This window comes from Gavia stellata, chromosome 9 (genome assembly GCF_030936135.1).
Source record: "Gavia stellata isolate bGavSte3 chromosome 9, bGavSte3.hap2, whole genome shotgun sequence".
Lineage (NCBI taxonomy): Eukaryota > Metazoa > Chordata > Aves > Gaviiformes > Gaviidae > Gavia > Gavia stellata.
In genome coordinates, this window is record NC_082602.1 from 22,588,459 (window position 1) to 22,615,380 (window position 26,922).

General features: G+C 38.0%; 1 protein-coding gene across 1 annotated transcript in view; it reads right to left on the reverse strand.

Moving 5' to 3' along the window:
• Positions 1-1,738: 1,738 nt before the first annotated feature.
• Positions 1,739-26,922, reverse strand: part of PLCE1 (phospholipase C epsilon 1) — a 135,471-nt gene continuing 110,287 nt past the window's right edge. The window contains exons 16-32 of the mRNA XM_059821533.1: positions 25,217-25,324; positions 24,667-24,783; positions 24,428-24,586; positions 23,290-23,413; positions 19,550-19,674; positions 18,712-18,829; positions 14,343-14,474; positions 12,875-13,165; positions 11,965-12,128; positions 10,810-11,071; positions 9,765-9,883; positions 8,471-8,599; positions 7,498-7,707; positions 5,535-5,696; positions 5,160-5,378; positions 4,185-4,397; positions 1,739-3,636 (exon numbers count right to left, since the gene is read on the reverse strand). Coding sequence (XP_059677516.1) covers positions 4,218-4,397; positions 5,160-5,378; positions 5,535-5,696; positions 7,498-7,707; positions 8,471-8,599; positions 9,765-9,883; positions 10,810-11,071; positions 11,965-12,128; positions 12,875-13,165; positions 14,343-14,474; positions 18,712-18,829; positions 19,550-19,674; positions 23,290-23,413; positions 24,428-24,586; positions 24,667-24,783; positions 25,217-25,324 — 2,619 coding nt within the window. The 3' untranslated portion in view covers positions 1,739-3,636; positions 4,185-4,217. The remainder of the gene's footprint in view (positions 3,637-4,184; positions 4,398-5,159; positions 5,379-5,534; positions 5,697-7,497; positions 7,708-8,470; positions 8,600-9,764; positions 9,884-10,809; positions 11,072-11,964; positions 12,129-12,874; positions 13,166-14,342; positions 14,475-18,711; positions 18,830-19,549; positions 19,675-23,289; positions 23,414-24,427; positions 24,587-24,666; positions 24,784-25,216; positions 25,325-26,922) is intronic.

The window sequence follows — 26,922 nt, forward strand, 5'->3', positions numbered from 1 at the left end:
GCTGTGAGGCCTGCTACCACTCAGACTGCATGTTTCTGGAAGATGTTGATTATTTACATTCCTTTCTTTCAAACCTTATCCTGGAAGCTGCTTCCTGTAAATATTTTGTAATGTAAAAAATGAAACTTATTTCCCTAATTGGTGTCCATACCTAGCCAAAAGCACAGAAAAGGACAAAGTTATTTTGTCAATCTTGGCATAGGAATGTGTGGACAGGTATTCCTGCAGAAATAAAATCTGTGGCTAAGCAGAATAAACTTTCCTATTACAATAATAACTCAGCACAAGAAATCTGGCTAATGGGGCTTTCACAAAAGTTAACAAAAAAATGCCGTTTAATGCTTCAAGTGGTGTTGTATTGTCATTATTAGGATATTTGGAACCAACACAAACAAGGATACTGTATTCCTTTCCAGCTTCACCCCAAAAGGTACCACATTTCACCAGCGAAAGTTTACTCTGATGTTAACCAATACCTAAACTTGAAATTAAGTGATTGATATATGTACGTTAATGAAAATACTGGAAGAGTATAATGTCTACATGCCTATAAAGTTGGGGTTTTTCTTTAACAGGAAGTCAAGTATTTTGCTGTTCTCTTTCGCTGTGATAAACAACAGCAAAAGCAGCTTTAGACCTTGATTGATGAGGAAGATGCTTGTATTAATAAACTATTCCCACAGCTAGAAAATTACTGTGTTGTAGAAATAGTACAAAGAACTACTGTTTTTAAATTGCCACTAGACTGCAGGCTAGTGTTAGACCAGTGTTACACAATGTGACAGGGGTACTGTTGTCCCTTAATGTCCCAAGGGTTTTTTCTCTTTTTAAAATCTGTGTGACAGAAAACCATTAGTGGATGATGACATGGGTGTAATAGCTTTCTATGTTGAATCTAATGAATTAGCAATTGTGTCTTCCAGATGACTACAATACTACAGGTGGTATTAATTTTATTTTCAGTGCTGTTGAATATAACAAAAAAAGCCGAATAGGTAAGGGCAGACTCTCTAAGAAAGTAAGTATTGTTTCTAAAATGCCATAAAAACACAGAAAGAAAAAAATTTTTGTGATGGGAAACTGCTACTGTGTTAAAAATAACAGAGAGAATGAAACTAACAACAACAACAAAAAGTTGAATCAGTTGAATTGTGCAGTAGGATGATGTAAGTATTTCCCAGTAATTCCAAAATATTCCAAAACAAACTATGCATATAAAACTATGGAGTAGGTTGTCACTTCTGACATTTTACTCCGTATCAGTCTTGCATTATGCACGTGCCATGGGTGTGGGGTAGGGAGAGAGCATACCTCAATCTTACTGGCTATGTAGTTAGAATTGGTCATACATGAGTGAAGAGGCTGAGCTAGGAGGTGGTTGGGTTTTCAGTTGGATCGTGATTGCTGAATTGCAAGATGCTGTTTTTCTGCATCAGTACTGACGATAAGCAGTGGGAAGTGCATGGTCTCTGGGAGGATAAGCCACAGGGAAATTTGACTTCATTTTGTGTCTGTGGTTATTTTCCCTGGAAGCTGGAAATGACCTCAAGAGGGCACTTCTTTGCTTTGGTAGTGGCGACTTTATAGGCATTTTCTGTAGTGTGTAGCAAAAGACTTCATAGCTTCTGGTGACAGAATGCAGGTTCTGTCTGCTTGTTTATATGCCAATTAATGATTTTGTTTTCTTTTATTTCATTTTCTAATTATTGGGGGGGAGGGGGAGGATGGTTGTCACGGGACTACTGCTGGTAACTTCTTTCCCTTTTGTCCTTGCACTATCAAAAGTAGGCCTTGTTTTAGTTACACTGCTGTTTTAGCCTTTGCCTGATGCTGCTTCTCTCTTAAGAGCAGCAGTGTTTTGTCCTGGAGTGCTAAAGTTGATGTGGAATAACTGAGTGCATGAATCACTCCCTGTATTAATGGATTTCTTGATTTAGTCACACCAGGTAACTGAAATGCTTTGTTTAAGGATTGCTCTAGGGAGACAAAATGTGTGCAGAGCACACATAAATATAAATATGCACCACACATAGATACACTTCATGTGGGAAGGACCTTTTTCAGCAATTGTTTCCTTTGTGCCCCTGTAAGTTGGTTTGGATTGTTTTAACTAACTAAGCACATTAGTAACTCCCATGGAGGAAAAAAGAGACAACCACATCTAACTTTCTTAAATATCAAAAGATGAATTCAGCAAACATAAAACTTTACAACAGCATTTCTATGTAAACAAAAATGTCAGGAGTTATAGTGTAAGAGTTCTTTATACTCTCCAGGTTTAACAGACAAGTAAAAAGACATTTCCTGACTGTATGCAAAAAGGTATTTTGAACTAAAAAATTTGAAATGTTAATTACATTTATCAATGCATTGTTTTGAGTTTGGTCAGTTTTGGGTATTAAACGCCTTGTGCTGAAAAGAAACAACCAGTAAAGTTCAAACATTTTTTCCTCTAGAGAGAGGTAAAAATTCTGCATTTTCTAAGAAGTAGTATATGATAAATATATTATACAATAGCATGTATTTTGGAACATGATAATAAATATTCTTTCTTTAAACACAAGCCTGGAAAACTAGAATTTATAAGAAGAAAATGTTGTTCCTTGTCAAAGTATCACTACTAGTTAGGTGTATTTAGCTATTGTACATTATTTTGTTAAAGTAGATAATCCATAAATAATTCAAGCGTTTTGTGTTAAACAGGTATGCGAAGGAAGTTACAGTATATTTAAATCTCTTTACAATCGCTTAACACAGTGTTTAACAGAAATCTTCAGGTAAAAGTGCATTATTTTGATATAATACACATGAAAGAACACTCTCTGGTTCTCTGCCTTCAGTTTCCCTACAGGCAACTAGCTAAAATTATCTTTTGTTTAAAAAGGAGACGGCAATGACACGTTCGTTTACAACATACAGTCCAAGAAACCTTCTTCATCCGCCTATCAAGAATCTGCAGATGTGAAGATACGGGAAGAGGAGAATCTTCCGATAGCTGACAGGCATCTTTCCAAGCTACGGCATCCTACTTAGGATTCCCAGATTCTGGATGTTAGTCCAGCAGCACTGCCTGGATTAAGCATCTATAGCACAGGGCACACAATTGCTGACCAGTTCAGGTTCCTTCAAAGGCACTGCAGAGGGATTCAGTGATGTAAATTCCAGTTTTCAAAAAAAAGGAAAGAACACATGAAGAGGGAATGTGACTGGAATCTTTCCATAATTTACTTTGCTTTTTTTTTAAATTCAGATTGGTTTGATGATTTAGGGTTTTTATAGTAGCCTAGAAATAAGGTATCAAATTTATCCCTTCATATTTGAAGTATTTTGCAAATGAAAATGTTATTTGAATTCTGTTAATATAATGATTTAGCAGTAGTGTGACAGTGCATGTCAAATAATGCTTTAATAATTAGGTGTGTGTGGAAAGAAAAATGTAATACTAAATTGGCCATATGCAAGATAGGATTATCAACACTGAGAAAGATTTCTTTTTCATTTACAATGATGAGCTGTAACTTCTCTAATGCTATAGTAGTACTATGCAAATATCTGGTTAGTGTACATCGGTGGACAAGTTACATGTACCATTCATACAAAGGGAACAGTCTTACCTTGTGTATTTCATTTGTTGTTCTAAGTCAAGCAAGATGGAAAAGATTGAAGAGATACAGAAAAGGCAGTAAAAATGTTTAAACATTTCTGGCAAAACTTCCACAAAGAGAAATTAACACTAAACTTGTTTTAGCTAAAAAGGAGATCATCAATCCTGATAATTTTATTATATGCATGTAATAAAAAATAACAAAAGCTCTACTGGATACCTCTATTTACTTTGACCCAGAGCAGAAGAGTAACAGGACATCGTTAATTAAGCACAGTTGATTAAAATGCATACTATAAAATCAACCTGGATGCAATGTTTTGGTTTTGTTTTGTAAATGGGCAAAGAAAGTGGGTGAAACTCCAGCTTCACGCCATTCTGATTCACTGTAGCAAGTGCCATAATAAATAACTGAAGACCTTACTGATTTTACTGTGCCTGCACACACCAATGTGTGTAAGGCTTTTACAGATCTTTCTGTCAGTCCCTTGCATCTCACTATGGTTTAGACAAATACAACAACTTTGGAAAAAATACTCTGTAAATCATGTATTAAATGATTAGCATCAACATCTCATACCTGAACAGACTGTACTGGAGGTGGTGGTGGTTATTATTCCATAATCTCACTAAAAGTCAAACTGCACGCAGACCTTTCATCCTTGCTCTGTGGACTGTCTGGCAAGACCTGCAGAGGTGGTGATACGAATCCCCGATACTGCTTACTTGACTTGGTTAACTTCTTGAGTTCACTGGTAAAGGAAATGCCTTTTCTTTTGTCATCTCGTGCTGCCTGTGAAAAAAATAAGCCAGATCATAGAAGTGGTTTAACAGGCTGTTTGTTAGCTGTGAAATAAATACGGAATTAATATGAAACCACCTAACATCTTTCTAAGCAGGCCTCCCTTTTGAAATTCAGTGCCGCTGTGCTTTTGTAGCCAAGCATGTTCTTCTGATTGTTCTGAATAAATTAATTTAAAGTTATGCATTGTCAAAGATCTGTTTAGCAAATCTGGTATAAACTTGTATAAAAATCTGTGCTTATGACACAGTTACTTTAAAGCAACAACTGCTGTGGATCGGTAGCATCTGCTGGAAAGGAGAATGCAGCTCCTTTTCCCAGCAGGCAAGTATTTCATTCCTGCCATTTTCCAAAGCTTGAGATAAAGCAACAGAACAACTTTTTCACTGGGCAGGAGTAAAAGGGATTTTATTCCAGCAGTTGTTACGTTTTGCTCATTTGAGTAGTCCTGCTTTACTACGATGGGGAGCAGGGCATGTACAAGCAGAAGATTTTCAAAAACAAAGCTGGCAGCAAAAGATAAAGGTGGTCCCAGGATTTGCAGGCTGTGAGGGAATCGTGTTGCTGGATGTAACTGATGCAATTTTGCAAAGAAGTAAGGGAGATGTGGCAAAAAGGGGAATCTGCTTTTTGCTGTAGTGTCTTCTCCCCACCCAGCCTCATGCCAGTTGTGTCTCCCTCCCATTGAAAATATGTTCCCATTGAGCTGATCCACCATCTGTAAAACCTGCTGCAAAGTATTTAATCTTTTACCTGAACCTGTTCTTTGAGTTTAAGGATAAATTTTCCTGCTCCCTTCCACTTGCTTTGGGCCTGAAACACACATTCTTGATCAGAGAGAATCCTCTGAGATGGTTTAGATGTTGAGGACTTTTTGTTAGCCGGCTCTTTCATCACCTCTTCCAAGAGCACATAATCACTTGGATTTGGATTGCTCAAAATGCTGTAGGAGTATTTGGCTTTGCAAAGAGTCTGTTTAAAAGCAGAAAAAAAGAAGACATGCCCTCAGATTCAGGTTACTAAATTGATTCCTCAGCTAGTGCTGAGGACAAACCCCACCTTACCTTGTATGAGACCAGCCGCCGCCCTACACGTTACAGACCTACTAAATGGAAACATGCTGCTTACCTGCTGTATGACATCCTGAGCTGTGCTAAAGCGGGGAGCTTTGATGACGGTGCGCGGTTGCTCTGGGGAGACATCGTGTACCTGAACAAAGAAACTGTCATCCTCAGAGCTGCCGGCTGCATCTTCCTTTGCTTCTTGAAAGACATTTCTCTCGTTTAAATTCTATAGAAAAAAGGAGAGCCAAATTAATTTACTTCAGAGAGGTAACTAATAGCTGATGGTTACGAAACGTTTTTATTGCATGAAAATCGGAGACTGCTGTTGCCCCAGCTCTATTTCATTAAATGCAAGTTTTTTATATGAGAGTTTTGACAAGCCACTATCGCTAATAATAAAAACCTGTGTTTCTAAAATCGGTGTCTGAAATACCTTTCATAGTAGGCAAGGAATGGAGACATGCATAGTACCATATTACACCAAAATGATCACTTAAATCCTTTATTTTCTTATATATGCAAAATTATGTTTTGTCATTTAATGTGGCATTAAGATGGGAGATGGTGGAAAGTGTCCTTTTCTCTCCTTGTCCCTGCACTAAATACAAAAGAATTTAGAGAGCAAGAAGTCTGAGCAAACACTTTCCTGTGGAGCAAGAGGAAGGCTGTTTCTCTGTCTTTCAGGCTCTATGACTACTGCAGATTTTAGAATTCTTCCCTGCACCCTCTCTCAGATAATGCATTTCTCTCCGAGCCCTTGTAACATATCTTGAATTCATAAGCTGTAAACAGGGGCTGTGTATCACACCCTCCAAGTGGACCCACTCCTTGTTTTTCCATGCAAATTTGCAGCTTCAAAATCTCAGGCTGCTATCTGCAGAAAGGCCCGAAATTACAGATTATGCTTTGAGGTACTAGCATCATAGGACAAAACTACAGCATAATTTTCACATATGCTAAGACAGATTTTAACCCATGTCTTCCAAAAAATGGGGTTTGGCAGTGACACATTTGTGGTCGCGCACACTTACAAAGTGTTGCAGTCAACTGAACTGAGTAGGCTGCTATTTCCACAAGCAAATTTCTACCTAGTAATTTTTGCTCCAAATAATAGAAATAAAGGAAAACAAAATACTGATTTGTGTAATACAATGGTAATTTTTCAAATTGAAGCTTTATCAAAAGTTATGTCAAAATAATCAGTTAAAAATGTATTTTTTCATTTTAAAGGATCCCAGAGGATCTGTCATTTGTGTATGTAAGATCTGTGTATATAAACATATGTGTACATATATTACTATGTTCAGGCTAAGCAAGCATTATTATATGCTGAACTGACCAAAGGAAGTCCCTCTGAAAATGAGATCATCAAGTGTCTTTCTCCTGCTTTTTTGTTTCTCTCTCACAAGCCTGGGCACGAGCATATTTTCAAGCTGTGGATGTTTTGCTCATAGTTTAAACTGGAGTAACTGCTCCATCTACCTCCTTTAAATTTCAATAAATCACATATTTCATTATTTTAGGCTATCATTGATAATTTAATCATCCTTTGAGGTTTTTAGAGTTCTTTAAGATTAAAATGTTTTCTGATTTTTCTGAACAGAGAAGAAGTTGCTGTCATCTAAACTGATTGATAATTGTAGTCTGGAGTTCTGTTACCTATGATCCTTTGGTATTAACTATTATCCTTTCTTTATATTAATATCCTATCACATCAAAATCTAGATTTACATTAAATTAGAACTATCAGTCAAAACAGTAAGCTAGTGGCATTGAACTGCTGAGTAAGCGGTAATGATTAAACACCACATAGCTGATCCTAGAGCCGAGTGAAGTCAAGTTAGTGTCACACAGGTGTGTAAAGTCTAGTTGTGCTCACTCAAGAGTTATGTTTGGTTTTAAATGATGTACACAGCATTGACATTACTCACCAAGTAGTGTAACAAATACTGCACTGTTTTGTTTCCTGGTCCTAACAGCTATTTTAGCTACCTTTGTAAATAACAATTTATCTAAACCAGACTTACTTCCTCTCGGGTTTTAAAGATAATCCGTCCAACATATCCTTCTTCTGGGAACCAACTGTTCAAAAGCTGCACTAGCCCTTCTTCAGGACCAATCACTCTCTGGAATGGTGGTTTTCTGCATTCACTCTTTTCTTTAGATATAAAACTTTTCTCTTCCATTAGAAAATAGTCTGCAGCACATGACTCGGTGCCTTTTGTGGTAGCCAAGAGCTAAGACAGACCACAATAAACACACAGCAATTAGAATGCTAAATATAAACACTGCATAATTAGTAGTTAGAAATGAGAATGAATAAAGAAGTTCTAAGAATTGATAACTATTCTGATAGTGTAGGCAAGATTTCTGATGTGCTATTTATTACTCGGATATTTTACTCCAGGGTAATGTACTGTTCTCTTTAGCCTAGCCAAGCAGTTCAACCATTCCAGACAAGGCAGTACTATTTAAGCTTATTTCTGTCCTGTTTGGCTGGCCAGACAATTTATTCATAATCCCAGGACAGTACAGTCTTTTCCCACTGCTAGAATAACAATCCCTGTTGAGTTAACTGGTTTTTCTACTCATGAACTTAGCCCTCTAACTTTTACTCTGTGTTCCTATGGTGCTCAAGTTCAAAGAATTGCGCAGAAACGTTTGCCCTTGTTGCAAGGACAGCCCACTGCCTCTGTCGGTCAGCAAGACTGTTTTTCTCATCTGCATATGCCCAAATGCTAAAAAACTAATAGGGAATATGTTCTAAGATTAGAAATCCATTCTCTGAAGCCAAGATTGGGAAAATGTCACTGATGATAGTCTGTGTTTGCAACGCAATTAATTCCACAGTAAAACATTTCTAAAGCACTTCCTTGCTGTGACGAATGAACTACAATGACCCATGACTACAATGCACATGAGAAATGCAGGGAGATCAATGTCCAGAATGATGTTGGAGTGGATTCTTGCAATCAGTCTGCAATTCAGCTGGCAACTTACCTGATGAAGAAGCTGTGCAGCCGTGGTCCCCCCACTTACATTAAAAACAGTGAAAGGCTCCGGGCCTGGAATTCCATGAATTGTCACTTTGTAAGTCACAGCAGCTTTTCTTTCCCCCATGCTAAACAACTGTTCAGACAACATTCAACAAGTTACTGAATATTTTTACACAGGCATGTTATTTTTAGGTTGCTTAAAAGAAACTGTACGCACAAGTTGTAAGGACCTTGACAGAGCAAAGCCATCCAGCCAATACATGTCTCTTACACTACAGATCAAGGCATTAAAGAAAACCCCAACAAACCAACCCCCTAAAAGACCCCACCCTACCTTGAAGCTGAAGAGAAAGCAGAAAGAGGAAGTTTTCCAGTGAGAGTACATAAACTGCCACCGAACAAAGGGTAGACCTCCATTGCTCACTATCTGCATTCTAGCTGAGCTCAGACTATTTGGATTCAGTGTACGAATTACTGGATGAAAATATATAGCTTTGTTTTACCCTCCAAACCATTTATGTTACTCCTTTCTGCTCTAGTAGTTCACCAAGGTATGTGTTTGGCATGTATTCACAGGAGGATAACGTCTGCAACACATCTGCTGCACACAGGGTAGCTCAGGAGGTTTTATCTAACACTTTAGGAATCAGCAAAATTATAATATACATGCTTAAAGTTTCTAAAACACAAGTAACCCAGGTAACCTCACATTAAGGGCTATTTAAAAAAAAATACATCACATCCATCCATACGTATTGTCATATATCTATTACGCACACATCTGTATGTGTATGTATACATATTTGTACATGTAAGCATATAGATGTGCACACACACATACATAAATATGTATTTATGTAAATACAGGCTCCATCTTTTCCTGTAATAGAATTCAATTTTACCCTCATTATTCCAAAGTTGTTGGCAATTTGCATCTTTCATTTTTGGCCCAAATGCCTTGCTTATGATTCATGCATAAAGGAATGCATGAGGCAGCTCTGAACCTCACTGTTCAACCACACTCCTCCTCCAGCACAGGAGTTCTTGTGCTATACCGAAATACACCAAAAGCCAGACTTTGAAAAGATTTACCCTCCCACAGTTTCAGCCAGGTGGGAGAACCTTAGTTCCACCAAAGCCCAGAAGACTTAGGCATCGAGGTACTTCTGAAAAATGTGCTTCTGAAAAATGTGGTTTAGGAGCTAACATCTTTGAATAGTCTGGTTCTAGAAGTCTTCAGACCACAGTAGTCATTAAGACAAGAATACATGGCATTCACAGAAAAATAATTAAATTACCATAGATGCAGGCAGAGCGTTTCCGGAGGGACTTTCTTCCATTCTCCGACTGTTTATGAACAAACTAGAAATTTCTAAAGCTTCATTGTGCAGGTTATGGAGCTGGACATGTCTATAGCCTAAAGAGAAAAAACCCTTCTGTGAGTACTTTGCCACATCCTAGGACACAAGTCTCATAAATGGAAAACTCAGATTTGCTATATTTGTAGCTACAATTTGCCACACCTATAGGATTTAAAGCACTGTGGTAACACTGCATTAACACTCTGTCTGTACAACAGTGTAACCCAAATGCTGTGAACTCCTGAGTGGCTCACATAGCTGCTTATCTTTGTTTTGCCATATTATTCAATATATTCATACATGAAATAGCCAAATATTAGAATATGAATGAAACAAGGACAAATTCTCACTGGTAAAATGCATGTCTATGGCCAGATCTCCTCATATGCTAAGACTGTTTTGTGGTGTTACAGTGCCACGAAGCGAACGTAAAGTATTTTTACTGTTCTGCTGAAGAGCTGCTGGCAATATGGAAACTCCCTCCCCCAGGCGTCAGAGAATTAATGATGCTTCCTCATCTCTCTCTCACCTTTTTTCACCCTTCCTTCATCTCTCCTCCAGCCATGGCTGCAAGAAGTGCAACTCCCCTCTGCCCAGTGATCACCAGTTACAGCAGTTTCTTAGGCAAAGGACAAGGCAGGGAGTGAAACCACTCCATGCTTCCTAAGGGAGCAGCAAGTCTCAAGGTGAACACAACCTCACAGCCACAGTGCAGGATCGGAGCAACTGCATACAAGATGCCCGAGTCTCTGCAACAGCACAGGACCTGACTTTTTACAAGTCACTGGGGCAGCCTCCAGCTCCCGGGGACTCAATTAGATCAGCATCGTACTGCCAGGGCAAAGTATGTTGTCTGATATTTGCTCCCTGTCTCCTCTAGAAAAATGCAACCAGCTGATTAAAAATATCCCTCCAGCAGGATTCAGTCCAGGAATCTGCTGGACCATTTTGGCATAGGGTGTCACTACAAACTATACTGTACCTCTTTTTAGAGCTTTTAGGGGAATGATTCTCTGAGCTGTTACAGCTGAGCTGTTGTTTTCAACAACTGCAAACCGAAGAAAGACCAAATCTTCGAAGTGAACCCGGAAAAGGAACTGTTCATTCCACATAGGGTTAAGAGTGTTGCGATGAATGGGCTTCGTCCGGAAATGGCAGCTATCCAGAGGCATCCCCAGCACATCGATTTCAATGCACGGACTGCCCGTGCTATTGCTAGGGCAGACGTTCTGTCCAGACACAATCTGAAGCCGAGGAGTACACAGAGAAACCAATTAGTGGAGTAATTCTTTTACTGTCATGATTCTGAGATAAATATTGTTTATCACACTCCGAAGCACAGTTTGTTAACATGCTGATTTAAATACAACGCTCCCCTACTTTTGTAATTGCCAGGGCAGTAATTTCAGAAGCAGAGCTGCTTCAACCCAGCCATGCCATTGCTACAGTATCTTTCGTCTGAAAAAAATACGCTATACATCATGAGCGTAACCATTCAAGGCATCTGAAAGTTATTCCAAAAGGAATGTACCAGTAACATAGTCAAAAAGGATCACATTTTCTTCTCCGTTACTCTGGGGTGATGGCACTGACCTCTGGCTTGCTTTGGCACACACAACACAAGAATTAGGTGTGCAATTACCACAGCTGGGAGAATTTTGAGTCTTATGAATCTCACTTTTCTGAAACATTTCCTGGAAGGGACTAGCTTCTTAGAATACATTTTTTTGGGTCATAAATCCATGAATGATATATCTTATTAAATAACTTTTAAAGAAATACTTTTTTAATATTCATGATGGCTTTTTGTGTAGCTTCTCAAGTGTTCACAAATATGTGAAACATCCAGGCACATGTATAATTATACACAGTTGTGTAGTCCCAGGGAAAAACGCTTTCAGGACTGGGTTTCGACAGATATTGTAAAGGAAACAGTGACAGTAACTACAGATACAAATCAGCCAATGAAAGAAAATAAAGACAATTATTTGCTCTTTTAGTTATGCTGACTTGCAGAAGTACAAGCAACAATGGAAGGTTCAACCTTTTCATACAGAAGCCTATCTGCAATGCTGGTTAAAGACTATAGTTAAATGTTGTCTATTGGCTGCATGAAATTCCCTTTTAGTGTACTTACTGTTAAAGAATATATAGCTGGCTCCTTATTGTCAAGATCTCTTTCTAACGGACAAAACTGCTGGTACATGGAACAATTTTTATCCCACAGAACAGGAGGTTTCAAAACATATCCACAGCCGCCATTAGCCTCAAACATTGCTGCATTAAGTTGCAGAGGAAGATCTGAGAAAGTAAGGCAGCCAAACGTGACAAAGAGCAATGGTACCACGGAAAAACTGTAACAGTGAAGACAAAGACATGTTCTAATTATCTTTTGTTTTTCATTTTAGTTGTGTACTATCAATTCATTCTTGGTTTGCTGAGATAGCTGTACTTTATATATCCAATCTATCCAATACTTAATTATACAAAACTATAAGCACAGTTCATTCTTTTCTATCCCTTCCTGTTGTCTTTATGCAACTGTAGGGCTTGCCTACACCTATTCTCTGCTGACTGTGTAGCTTTGTAGATGACCTAATGGATCCCCCATTGAAAAGGTGAAGGAACACAAGATAGGACAGAAAATGGCCCAAAAACGTTTTGATCAACATTAAATCAGCATCCAAGGCAGCACTTCTAAGTAAAAAAATAGTTCACTACCTTTTAATACTTGAAATTATCAGAAAGGGATAACAGCTACTTGAACTGGGGAAAAAAACAACCTTCAGCAACAAAATAAAAATGGAAGGTGTTGCTGTTCACACACTTCTGTGCTATCAGGAGATCTGCTGCATTGGCATAAAGCTCCTGAACTCTGGGATCGCTACTCTCAAGGACCAGATTGTCATGGTATGAACCTGCTTGTGCTGGGGCGCACAGACAGGTACATCCCCTCGTGACAGCAGGTAAAAGCAAATATCAAATACAAGTTTAAGGACTTATTTCACATTTAAAATGTATTAAAACGTGCGTTCGTATACCCATACCATCTGTTTGGTAGTTAAGAGCCACGAGCTGTACGCCATGGAGCCAGAAGATGAGTGGATGGGGATTTGAGGAGTCAATGCGCGTGGCAGCGGGGTAGGTCCTCAGGAGCTGACAGGTGGTGTGCTGGATCAGCTTCTGAGAGTACCGCCTGCACAGCCGCTTGGCAGCGTTCTCGTTCAGGGAGGAGATATGATAGCACTTGGGCGTCCTTATGATAGCACTGAGAGAAGCTGGAGAGTTGTAAGGAGAGCAAGGATCTTCCCAGGTCTGCCGCATCACATCAAAAGGACCTGGAAAATAAACAGTACCTTCAAGTTACAGCTGCAGATCCAGAGACTCCAAGAATTCAATGTTTTCTAGTGAAGTACGTGTGCATACTTTGGTTATGGTAGAAAAAGGTGATCCTGGAAAATGACACTACTCAGTATAAGTGTCGCATTCCTTCTTACCCATTAAGAACAATCCATGAGAGGAAACATAATGTTTAAGTATTGAAATGATACCACGACTAGATGTGCTAACAAGCATTTTAATAAATAAATACTTAATTGGCATTTGCCTGAATAAAATAATGGAATTAAATTCCATTCTTCTCATTTATACATTTTACATGAGGAAGGGAGGCAAGATTGAAACTCATCTGCTATGTCTCCAAATAGGCAGTCTACAGAGTGCTGTAAGAGTTAGGGGACAAAGCCAGCAAAATACTTCTGTCCTCTAGAATCAGGTGCTAGACTTCTTCATTTTTAGGACACTGGCCTCTAGAAGGGAATTTAACCTGTCTGCTGCAGCCGTGCCCTTGGGCTGAAAGAAATATGTTCCTTGAGCCAGAAAATGAGTACAAGAAAGGATACAACTCTGTAACTTTGTGTTTATGGCACTCACCTGAAAGGCAGGGGATCTGGGTCTCATCCCTGCTCCAGAACCTTCTCTGTACTTTCTTTGTATTCCTTTACATCTGTTCATATGCAGAAGCACAATTTCCAGGATCACAAACTGAATCACCTGTGGAGTCTAAATACCTCCAAGGTGGAACATGGGAGTTTGCACGATTACACGTTTGGACTTGGCTAAATTTTAGGCACCTAAGTCCTACTGCAGACACTAAAAATCCTTTTCTGGATCCAGCCCAACAGTTCTGCCTTCCATTTGTACTTTGAAAATATTCATTCATACCTTTTAAAATACAAACTTTAAGATACATCACTTAAAATGTATGTTAGTTTTGAATGGTTTATGAATTAGGGTCTTCATATTCCTCACCAAGTAATCCTATTTTAACATTCCACACTCAACACTTCAGTTATAACAGTGATACTGTAATAGCTGCTGTGCTAACGAAAAACCATTCCAAAATTCAACATCTTACACATTGTAAAGTATTTGATCTTTAACAACTTGGTCTGATACATGTGTCGGATTACAGAGTGACTCCATGTGACTGGTGAAAGAAGATGCTAACTTTACCTTTTCCAGATGCTTTGGCAAGAGCAGCTGACTCCCCAGGGCTCAGCCTGCCAGGATTGTTGCCAAAAATGGACTTCCTGCTTTTTCTTTCTTTTCCTCTGCTAGAGCCAGATGGGTTTAGAGTTGACAAGCCTGTTCCCATAAATGTAAAATAAATGAGCCAAAAAACATGACCAAGAGGGCATGACATTTTCCGTCATGTTTTACATTATTTTTGAAGGCATGAATACTCCTGTTATATAGTACACAGGGCAAGTATTGTATTTTTCTCCATAATTTAATTTTAACATCTTTACGTACATACATGCCTTTATACACTTATATATGTTTATACATATAATGTATATAAAAGCTTATATGAAGCAATACAGATATACAGTTAACTCTCTGTGATATAACTTTCCTCCATTTTACTTTTTGGCTTGAGGAAGGTAGTGGCTCTGTCTCAAATTAGCAAATGGTCCTAATTAATACTACAAAATTCTGCAGTAACAGTCCCAATGTAGTCATCTTTACAATAATTAAAAAAAAATAAATCCCTTCTACAGAAGCAATAAATCTGTACAGTAGTGAATATAATGGAATTCATTTAGGATAGGATACCTACATAATTAAATAAATGCAAAAATATGATTTAAATATATAATGTAAAGGAAAAAGACCAAATGCTGTTCGTTAAACAATTTAACCTTAACATGCTTTCAGAGTTATCTTCTTCTGTTTAGAATTTGTATTTCAACGACGGGAAATACGGTAAGTGTGGAAAATCCATTAAGCATTTAATGGCCAATATGTACTAGAAGTGGAGCTGGAAAGCTCTAGTATAGCTATTATTCAAACATATGCATTCCAGCAAAATAATAATTAAAATCATGATCTAAATCCCAGTGAAGTAAACAGACTTAATGCCCCTTAAGGTCAGTTTCTTTCTGTTGACTCGGAGAGACCATGTGGCAGACCAAAATTAAAGTAAGTCAAAACGCACAATAGTTATTCTGACACCCACAGCAGTGAGGTGCAGGATGCTCTCAGAGACCCCACGTGTACTTGTGATACAAAATATAACAAAGCATGAAGCAAGTACACTGTTATTTGACTAACTGTGACTCATAAAATGACCCTGATGAACTCACATCAATTCACATCTGCCTAAAGACAGTTCTGGATTTAATACTAGTATTTCAACTAAACATGTAAATCACAAAGAGGATACATTAAACTCTCTGCTACTGAAGTCTGTCCACAGCTGCAAGTTTTCAGCTCTCAATCTTTGCAGCATGTCTACATGTACTTGGTAAAATTGTGCTGATAGTTTCAATGTAACTGCTTGGGTTAGTAAAATTTAGGATATACATGAATGTTTTCAGCATTGGAGACGTACTGTCTCTTTGGGCCAAAGCATATACATAAACCACAGAAGATGGTAGAAGCTGAGATCAAGGAATATGAACTGACTAGAAGAATGAGGAGTTATGGACTGTGTGATTCCAGCACTTTTTAACCCCAGTTTTCAATGGATCAAATGGATTTGGCAAAGAAGATCCAGGTTTCAAAATCCTGTTGCGGAGACAGTCACTGAGGAAACAAAGTAACCGCATAAATCACCAGAGAGTGCAATGCAAAACACCAGGGTTAAGCGAAGCCGATGTGACGGCCAGAGGGTAAGCTGCCGCTGGGAGTCTTCAGTCTTTCCCATGGCCGTGCTTTGCATGTGGCACACCTCCTTCCAGCAGCAAGCTCTGTTTTTCCTTCCAATTGAAACTTGACTCCAAAGTATAGCATCACCTCTTCACAGAATCATAAATTCGTAAAGTAATGGAGGTTGCCAAGGACCTGGAATTCATCTGGTCCAACCCTCTGGTCAAAGCAGGACCAGCTTAGATCCCACTGTACTGCACGTAGATCCTATCATACTACCATAATGACAGAGTGAATGTTTTGTATTTCCCTACAGCCCCTATGCTATATCCTTCGAGTTACAGAATTTAGCGCCCGTCTCTTATGTTAGATATAACCACATTGCTGTACTGCTTTTAGATTTTTAATCCAGAGGATGGCAAACTTCCCTGCCCTTCTGATTCTAACTACGCTAAAGTAACAGGTTAAACTGTAATTGTCACTCTCTCAGCATGTGTTTCAGACCAACACTCAGTTAGTCTGTGGGTTTGCAGACCTTGAAAAAGAATTGACAGTACTTTTGTGTGTAGGGTGCCCTTTTTTATGTTCATTTTGACTTCTTGAAAAGTGATACCATAGAGGCAGATAGTCTGATACAATGGAGATGGTGACTGAATTTCATGCTGGTTACCTCAGGTAACTCCCTGCACCTGATTGTGCAGATCCTGTTTTTACACGCTCAACTTTCTCTACTCATTGTGTAAGGACCCTCAGCACCATGTGCCAGTGGGTTATAGCAGTACTATGCTCAGGTATGCTTCACTGCCCTCATTTTGGGTGACCCAACAGAACAGACCTTCACCCTCTTACATAGTGGTATGATGATATCCAACGGACTGAAACTGAAGTTAAGCAAGGATGTAAGGGTCAAAAACCACTGAAATAACAAGAGCTGTGGTGGGTTCCTTGTTAGCAGAGATTTTATAAACAAGAAATGTTATTTTCCCCACATGATAAATTCTGTTTTGACCAGGGAGCACTTAGGGAAGTCTGTGTTACTCAGTAGGCTAGGATAAGTGAACATAATGGTCCTTGTCCTTTCTTACAGTCACAAATCAGTGATTAACATTCAGGGACATAGGCAACTGTAAACACAGAATAGAAATATATGAAGTCAGGAGAAATAAAGTATTTACACCATTGATCAGCCACTGACATGATTTCTGTCCTCCCTATTTCCAAAACTCTTGCATTTCTGAGTTGGTTAGGAACCCAGTCAATAGAGCTAGAGAGTCATGGATGTACCAGCCTTGTTCTCATTATTAATGGACAATATTGGGGTATGGCAGCGCACCATGTCTGTGCCCTCCAGCTCAGCAGAGGAATCCAATCAGTAGCATGGTGGTCATGGAAGTATCTTACAGAGAAGGCAGTATTTGTCTCCAAGGAGACAGAGTTTGTTGGAAAAGTAATTTCTACAGCTTTATTTGTTCATCTGCAAAAGGAACTCATTTTCTTAATTGTTCTATTCATGCCCCCTTTAAAGCAAGAGGAAGAAAACCGATAAAAACAGGTATTTCCTTTATAACTGAAATTACATTAAAAAATTGAATTATTTTCAAGTTTTCTTAGAACATCAGAACTTCTTTGTGTGTCAAAATGCTTGGAACAACTTAAACTATCTCTGTTTACTCTTGAATATCATTCTTTAAAAGAAAATATTTTATTTGAAAGATATCTCATTGCAGTTTTCATTGAAAAGAGTATCAGATTTGATTTTTTATAAATTATTATTTTTACAAGTGACACCTACAATTCTTAAAGTTATAGAAGATTATAAAAGAATGTCTCTCCATTTTTCAGCATGTTTATCTTGCCTATTTGACACTATTTTATGTTTAGTTAGCTTCTCTAATCTGATTATAGTTCTATTTGTATAAGATCATGATTTGGCAGAATTGCTAACTTTTCCACAGAGAACCACTCCATTAAAAAGCAGATTTTTCATTCAAAACATTAAACACATCAATAAACAATAAATTCTCAATTTAAAAGTATTTATGTACACAGTATGAGCCAAAACATAACTCAACCTCATGTTTCAGTACTGAACAAGTAACTATCAGTGATCTCCTCTTCAGTTACTCCCTCCCCTTTTCCTCTGCAAACATTATTCTTCCTACTGTACAAAAGACGACCCTCCTATTTCCTTAACCCCTTCCATAAAGAGCGTGTGTGAGTGTGCAATCAGCTCGCCTTACCCACCCCATGAAAAGGCTGCTTTACCCCCTCACATGGCTCCCCTCCTATCCACTTAGGAAAGAACAGAAGATGCAGCTGTAGGCTAAGGTGAAACACGCTAAACTGAGGTCACTTAAAGAAATGTGACAAGCTCTTTCTGCAAGGTTTGAAGAATCTTTTCCTCCCTAATTCAGTACGTCCTTACATGGAAACTCAGAGCTCTTAAGATAAAGCTTTCTGTTGTCTGCCATTTGGCAATGAAGCAGTTGTCTTAAGTTGTGAAGACTGGCAAATTTCACTTTTGTAAACATTTTAATATGACAAACAATATGTCTTCACATGATTTATGTATGCTACTTCTCAGCCAGGAGCTATTATTACGTAGAGTACCAAATCATCAAGAAAAAAGCTCCTCAACTACTTCAATTTGAAAATGCTTGTACTAATTCAAAACATAATGTCTCCAAGAAATTAGAAAGCCTGAAGCAATAAATCAGGGCAGTGTACTTACCAGGGAACTTTACAGCTTGACAGTAAATGACAAGATCTGATAGCTCTGGGGCTATCTGTCTGCTTTCCTTCTTATTTTGCAGAAGATAGAATTCTTCACCCAGCTCCATATCATACACCTAATTGACAATTCCAGGAACATAGAATAATAAAATTACTGAATGTGAAAGTACTCTTGCATATCTTACGTCCTTAAAATTATTTATCTCATTCTTCCTATACGGTTTGCTGTCTTCACCTAACAGACCTCCGTGTGCGGGTTTATGCATTAATACCTGTTACTGATACTGGAATAGTGTGCAAAGGCCTCCGTCAGAGTCAGTTCTACAAACACTTAGACAAAACACATCACTGTTCAGGAGAAGCTACAATTTACTGAACAGCAATGCAACGGTTCAGTTGTCAGATGATTTAATAAAAGGTAGTGTGGCTATCTAATATCACAGTGCGATATGTTAAAGTTAGTTATATATACACAAAAGATGCTGAAGGTTCAGATGAAATCTTCAGTTCCACTGATGCCAATGGAAATCAGATCTCTAAATAAACTTCTGGATTTAGCTTCAATGAAGTCTTTCATTGAGACCAATGACAGTTAAACTTTTCAGCCAAACAGCCTGTATATACAATAACCTCTGAGGACTTTTCTTGAGCAGTATGTTGAGTGTTTGTTATATTTAATCTATTTTCTCTGATTTGTTTCCATGCTTTCTACTGTTTGTCTTCATTAAAGCGCATCTGCCATCTGATGTCTCAGTTACCTAAACTGCTCAAATCCTTTTGAAGCTGGTTATGTATCAAAGTGTGGCTGAGAAGAAAGGGGGAAAAAGCAGAACTACCTTTCCTTTATTATTGTAAGTAGCACAATCAGCCTTCTTTATTCGTTTGGCAGTCTCTTCATTATATTCAAACTGCAGTTTATCACTTGATAATTTATTCTCAGGTCGGTCTTCAAGAATGTTATCTAAAAATTAATGGGATTTTAATAAACATAAAGCCAAACTATTTCAACTGGAAATGTAATCTGAATTAGCAATATTTGTGGACAATCTGTGAATTTTATCTGAATAACCAGATGCCAAAACAATGCATTTGCTGGTCAAAGCATTCTCTTTTAGTAGTAACTTTCTTCTTTAAAAATTTAATGTTCAGCTTTGGTTAATATGTTCCACTTTAAAAGCCCATCCTTTTGTGCTCAGAAGATGCTTAAAACAAAATCATCTAATGAGTTAAGCTTGCCATGTAAAAACAACTGATATTCCTGAACAACAAAGAATTGCTCAAGTCCAAACACAATTAACCAAATCAAACATGTACACGTCTTTGTACAGCAAGTTATGTCTTTCCTCTCCTTACATTCACCATGAACAAGTATTTTTTACATCTACAGAAATTCCTCTTCAAAGCTACATATTTATCAGAGAATAATATACCTACTAATCTGGTCTTTCTGGACCGAAATATTGTAATTGTCACAAAAGGAATGGTTTTATTTCATTCCTGATACTCCTGAAGCTTTGACCGTATTCTTTTTATGCATAACCAGTGTCATACATGCAGCCTTCTAACAGTTCCTGACCAGTTAGCAATGCCATATAAAAATATCTGCTACCATTTTTAATATGAAGTAGAAACCATATATTCATACTGTCACATTTAACAGGCTGGAGATGCAGTGCTGATTTCATGCAGTTAAAATGCTCAACCAAATGGCCTTTACCTTCCTGGCTGTTAGGAGCAGGAGAAGCATTAAGGACATCAGCTACAGGGAAACGGAGTCAGAGAGGGAATAAGAGTAAAGGAAATTAAGACTTACAGTCAGAGAAATGAAAATTAAGTGTCAGTTGTAAAACTATTAGCCTTACGCAAACCTAATGTATCAGTAAGGAACATAAAACTGAAAATATTTCAGAAAGTTTACAGACTATTATTTAGATTAGTTTTGCCAAAATATTAACATAATTAAAGATCCCAAAGAATAATAATTGTAATAAAGCAGTAAACCATGCTGCAGATTCCTTCATATATTGGAAGGTCTGAATGAATATTGCTAGCTTCAGATTTCTCAAACTTTCTCTTAACTAGAACATTGCTCAAACATCACTTACTGCAGTTAGCTTGCAATGTTTTCCCGGCAAGTGTGTTAACAAAGATCTAAGTTTTTCACAGCAATTTACATCTACGTTATCTGGACCCTGCCCCACACAAGGAGTATTCTCAAGTAGCCCATTAGGCCAACTTTCTAGCAAAACGCAACTGAAGGCAGCACCAGCACCAAACTCACAATTTTTCCTATTAGCATAAATAATACTTAGCCCACAAGCAGTGTCAGGTCCTTAATTTTGTGACTATTTTTTAAATCATTAACACAGAAGCAAGTAATGTAAATAAGAGACCAACTGGAAAGAAGTCCTGTGCTGCAGGACATGCTCGAGCCTTACATTTTCTCTGAACATGGTACCTAGAACTTAAACAGGTACCCATTAGACTTCAAGGTTCAATGAGCAAAGTACTTTACTGTTTACCTAGGAGAACATGCCCAACTGCATCAGACCATCTAGCTCGTCATTCTCCTTCTGACAGTGGCAATCGGAGATGGTGTTTAAAGAGAGCATCCAGCAACTAGTCATGGTCCACTTCCCTTGTACCACCCAACATCCACAATTGTTGAATATTAGGGATGTTGGACCATTCATTTCTACCTATAACATTTGCTTATAAACCTGTCCATGAATTTGTCCATTCCTTTTTTTCCAATCTGCGGATACTGTTGGTGTCTGCAGTTTCCCATGGCAGCAAATTCCAGAAGTTTACTACCAGCTGCACAAAGAAATACTTTATTTTACCTGTTTTAGACTGATCTTCCACTTGTTTTACTGAGCACCTGCTAGATCTAACGAGTAACGGTTCTGTACTCCTCTTATCCACCACTTGATGATTTAGTAAACCTGCTTCAAATTCACCCCTCAGGTCTCTTCTCTACTAGCTGGAGAATTCCAGCCTTTTCAGACTTGTGCAAAGCCACCACCACACTCCCTTTACTTTTTGGTTGCCCTTCTCTCTAACTTCCTTAACTCCACCATATCCTTCTCAAGATCTGGAGGCAAGAACTGGACACAGAACTCAAGTTGTGGCACATTAACATTTTATAAAGAAGCAAAAAGATGTTTTCTTTTCAATATTCTTCCTGATGATACCCATCTTTTGGCTGTCACTGCACACCAAGCTGAGGATTTCAGAGAACTTTCAAGAATTCCATGATCTCCCAAATTGTTACTGCCACTGTTGAGCTTAGAATCACATAAGCAAGGTTTAAGTTTTTTCCCCTATATGTATTACCTTATGTTTATCTACACTGAAGCACATCTGTAACTTTTTTGTCCCTTTGGTCAATTTTGTGACCCATTTATGGAGTTTAACAATGGTGCAGCGTTTAACTACCCAAAGAGTTTGGTATGACTTGTATCATCACTGCTGTCTCATTGGATAAATGCGCTATGATCTACTTCGATATATTCTCTGAAAATTACCGATGAAAAATAACAAGTAACCCATTTAGATGCATCCAGTTTGTTCAATCCATGCATGGGGGTTTTGACAAATGTCCTTTGACAAAACTTGAGAGGATCAAATGTTTCTGACTCCAGCTGTTTGCTCTACCAGAATCTACCAGCCCCACAGCAAGAGAAGCAAGATGCATGACTTCAGCTCAGCCACCTCAGTCTGGCACATTCTGTCCTTCATCTGTAGTTAAATCAAACATGTCTGACTCAACTGGAGAGCTAAGGAAGTAGTGCAAGATACTAACTGCAGTATTTTTTATCACCTCTGGCGTGCCAATCATTATATCCAATCTATAAACTGCCCCTAAAGGTGGATTTATGCTAAGCTGCCAGATCCTGAAGGCTAGGATAGCTGAAGCGTAGACAGCACACGAACTTACAAAGCATGTCAGGAAGGCATGCCTTGCCATTTTTCCACTGAGCAGCTAAAGCTTTAATAAAGCCATCTTTATTGAACAAGCCAGGGACTCAGTGGCTTCTCTACCTTTACGCATGAAATGAACAGCTGATGCTGAAAGCGTAACTAAAATAGGTACTTCAGGGGTCCCTGGGATTAGACAGTAACCAAGGAGGAGTTTGGAGAATCTGCATCTTAGGTCAATTTAATGGCAGTCATGAAGATACAAGGGCTAAGCCTGTTGTGAACCCTGAGGTGTCTAAACTCCTTAGGGAAGGCCATACAAGCGAATGTAGAGTACACTATGAAAACAATCATTTTTGCATAATAAAAATAACATAAGATATAATTTATAAACACAACAATTTAGCATACACTGCACACATAAAACATCTAATGACTGAAGTTAAAGTCACACTCCAGTCCCCTCCATAGTCAAATTATTTTCGCAGTATTATAGACTACCACACCAAAGGGCCACTGAGGATATTTAGTAAATCTTTCTCTCACAAGCTAACATCAACTTAGCTACATCATTCCTGAACTAGAATATTTACATGCCTTATTGCTACAGTTCTAACAACAGCACTGTAATAAATAAACAAATATATATGGTTACCATCAGAGAGTGATTCATAGTCATAGTCATATTCATCCTCTTCATCTTCTTCCTCTTCGTTGGTAGGTGTGGGGTTGCTAGCACCATTGCTAGCCTGTGCTTGCATATGTGCCAGCTGGTGAGCCTACAGCAACAGAACCACTGATTACATTATTGGTAAGTATTTTTAAAAAGCAAAAGAGTTTTCATCACTGTTTGCATCTTATTTTATTTATATGAAAGCACTGAATAGATACAATAAGACATAAGAAAGCTTGTTCAGATCAGACTAAAATACCATTTTAAGGGTTTGAATACAAAGAAAACTTGTACTGGTAGAAAACCACCCAGTAAGATATGAAACCTGATTAATTACGAGAAAATGTCCACTTTGCACATTATTCAGAGCAAGACTGCCTTTTTCCAGTCTGAGGTATGCTGTTTTGGAAACAGTTTAAAACTTTTTTAGAAGATGGAGAATGTCCATACACTGGTATGATCAGTGTGATTTACTTATTCCGATATAATAATTCAATTCTAATTCAATTGTGTTTACATCTTGGGTAAAAGCAATTAAGTTTTCAAGGTTTCACTCTAATTGCTGACTAAACATAGACCCTGTTAAATTGAAGCTACCAGAGATGCAGCCCTAATTTTTTTAGAAACCAAAAAATTCTCCTATATGTATAAGCACTACTTGAATAGCTGTCCCCCCAAAAAGTAGGAAAGAGAGTATTTGCCTGGCTTGAATATGAGAAATAAACAAAGCAGTATTCTGCTAAAAATCACTACATACTGTATATAGGCACACGTACTCAATGCATTATCTCTGTTTCTCAACAACCATGAATAGCAAATGTTACAGCCTCGGAGTGCAACTTCCATTATGTTTATCACATAGGGCATGCGGTGCTAATCATAATATTATGAAGTATTATAAAACTAAAATACATTAACATTTTGTTATGCTGTATCTATACTTTATTATATGTCTTATCTACTTATTTGAAAGTGCTGCAATCCACTGTGAGTCTTCCAAGCATGAATATGCATTAGATTATTCTGCTGTACATATTGGAATAGCAAAAACTTCAAACACAAATGAATTATTTCTAACAAAAGTTAGGTCTCACTGCTTGCTATTAAGGAAGGACTTTACCTTTTGTTTCAATATATCCACTGGTGTTTGATGGGCTTTCAGCTTCTTGTTTTTAAGCAGGATTTTTCTTTTCAGTTGGCCAGGTGAAGGAAGCATGGGATCATCAGAAAAGTCACTCTCAAATAAAAACTTCGTTACCAGCTTATCTCCAAATACATTCTGAAATAATCGAGAACATGTGATGTATGGAAAATCCCAAGGCATATGCTTAGAATAACGTATCACAATTTATGGCCTACCTTGAAAATTTCAGCCATCTTGCGCTGCTGAGGCAATGAACAGTGGTTTTCTATTGATATGATAATTGGCATGTCAGAGGTGATAAATGCATTGCGATCAATAGCTTCAACTACCTCCTGTGCGAAAGAAAGTCATTGAAAGAATGTGATTATTTTGCAGCGTTCAGTTAACTTAATGTTAGTTGAAAGGGGAGAAAGGCAGGCATCTGTTTTCCCCTCTAAGGAGAAATAATCCACAATTTGCTTTCAAAACAAGCTCCTACAGGTCAACATAGCATCTTGTTACAACAGGACTGGTAACATCTTCTTATAGTTATGTTGACAATAAAAAGACAGAAAATAACAGTACGTATGCTAAAAAAACTAATCTGAAAAACGTAACATTCACAACTGAGGAGTTCATGTCTGATGTAGTACATAGTTCATATTCTACTAGGATTTAGCCCATTAGGATTTGTACTTTCCTAGTAGGTGATTTTTTTACTTCATTAGAAAAAAAGTTACTGATTTTCGTCTCATTTTTTGTTTCTATGTACAATTAACAGCATACCTTAAAAGAGATCTTAGTAGTAAGGGTGTGCCCATGATAAATGATAGGCATCCCATCATCACCGTCCCAGCAGTCTAATTCTACACTTCTGCAGCCTTGTAAAAGAACCTACAATGCAATTGAACAGTGTAAGCATGTATGAGCCACAGTCTCGTGCCATCAAAGCAGAAGACAGTGCAGAGCTAAACGGAAGCCCAGTGATTCAGCAAAAGTGCTGGAATGAGCAATCTCTGTGGAGTAGGCATAGCCCACAGAAGCTACAGTCCCCAGCTAACTGCATTCCCTAGGTTTAGAAAGAGTAGGAAAATTAAGAAAGCATTTATTTTCTTAGGGGAAGTACCATAAAGCTTTGAAATTCATGGTATCTCACAGGACACATGGAATCTGTTTGCAGAAAGTGGTTCTTAATGTATAGCTTAATGTTCTGAGTGAGAGAAACATTTTCATATTTCTGCCTGCAAAAGCAGCTATAAAGCAACATGGCAATTTATTCCAGCTTGCTACCATGACAGCTTATGGGCACAGCATCTGCAGTTTGGTTCTTGTTGTTGTTGTTGTTAGTTTTTTAGATTGAAGAAGGTCTGAAAATAATGTCTTATGAACAACTTCCATGAGGATAGTTAGAATGGAAATGTGCCAGGCCATCTTATTTAATGATATTCTTGATATTTAATGATATAATGGTACATGGCTAATTTACAGCCAGCCAGCCATTTTTTATTTAGTCATTTATTTATTTTAGAAAGCCCTACTTGCTAGAAAACGACTGAAGAAAGCAAAGAGGAAGGATGGAGGGAAAGATAAGCTAATATATCTGTTGGCAGCACAGTTTATTATTGCTATCAATATTTAGCATGCCTATCATTGAAAGAATTATCTGTATTACAATTAAATATTTTACTCAAAACAAAGATCTCTACAATCAAAATAATTTCCAGTAAAAACATTAATGAACAAAGAAAAAATTACTTCTCCTATTCAAAACCTGAATAATTAGATTTCAGGCAGTTGTGTCCATAGCTGGCACACCACCACTTCCAGACACACTGAGCCAGAACAAAGTGCCCCTTCTCTTCTGGTGACAGCTTCTTGAGGGACAGGAAGAAGCTTTTCTGCATCGTGCAAATTTTGGAGCCAGCTGAGCTCTATCTCACTTCCCATCTACTCCAAATATAATACTCACACCACTCTGTGGAGTGCTACTACAGGAACCTCCTTTGCAATTGCATTATTCAATGCAATCCTATTATTCTGGCTTTCCTAACACAGCCTCACCCCTCTGTCTTACAACTCCAGGCGAAGCAGCACATGGGACACCAGATGAGCCCTTCTCAATAGTGAGTCATTAACATTTAGAGTAATGAAAACACTACTCGCAGGAAGTTTGATGCTTTCTCTAGCATTTGGTAAATACAGACACACAAATATATATATATTTTTTTTAGTATTTTTTTTTTTTCAAACAAGCACAGAATCAAAAGCCCTAGGGAGAAATCGTTCTTTTCCTGTTCACCGCCAATCAGGCATAAAATTTAAAACACCACAGAATATTCCTAGAAGTAATGTTTTTAGAAGTTATAGTTCCATTTGAAATTTGTCTTTGCAGTGCAATGTACAGTATTTGAGCAGCGTTTCTGACATCTGAATGAACTAAAATATTAGATCAGTCTTTCCTGTGGGAAAGTCTAATTTTAGTAGGTTGGGTC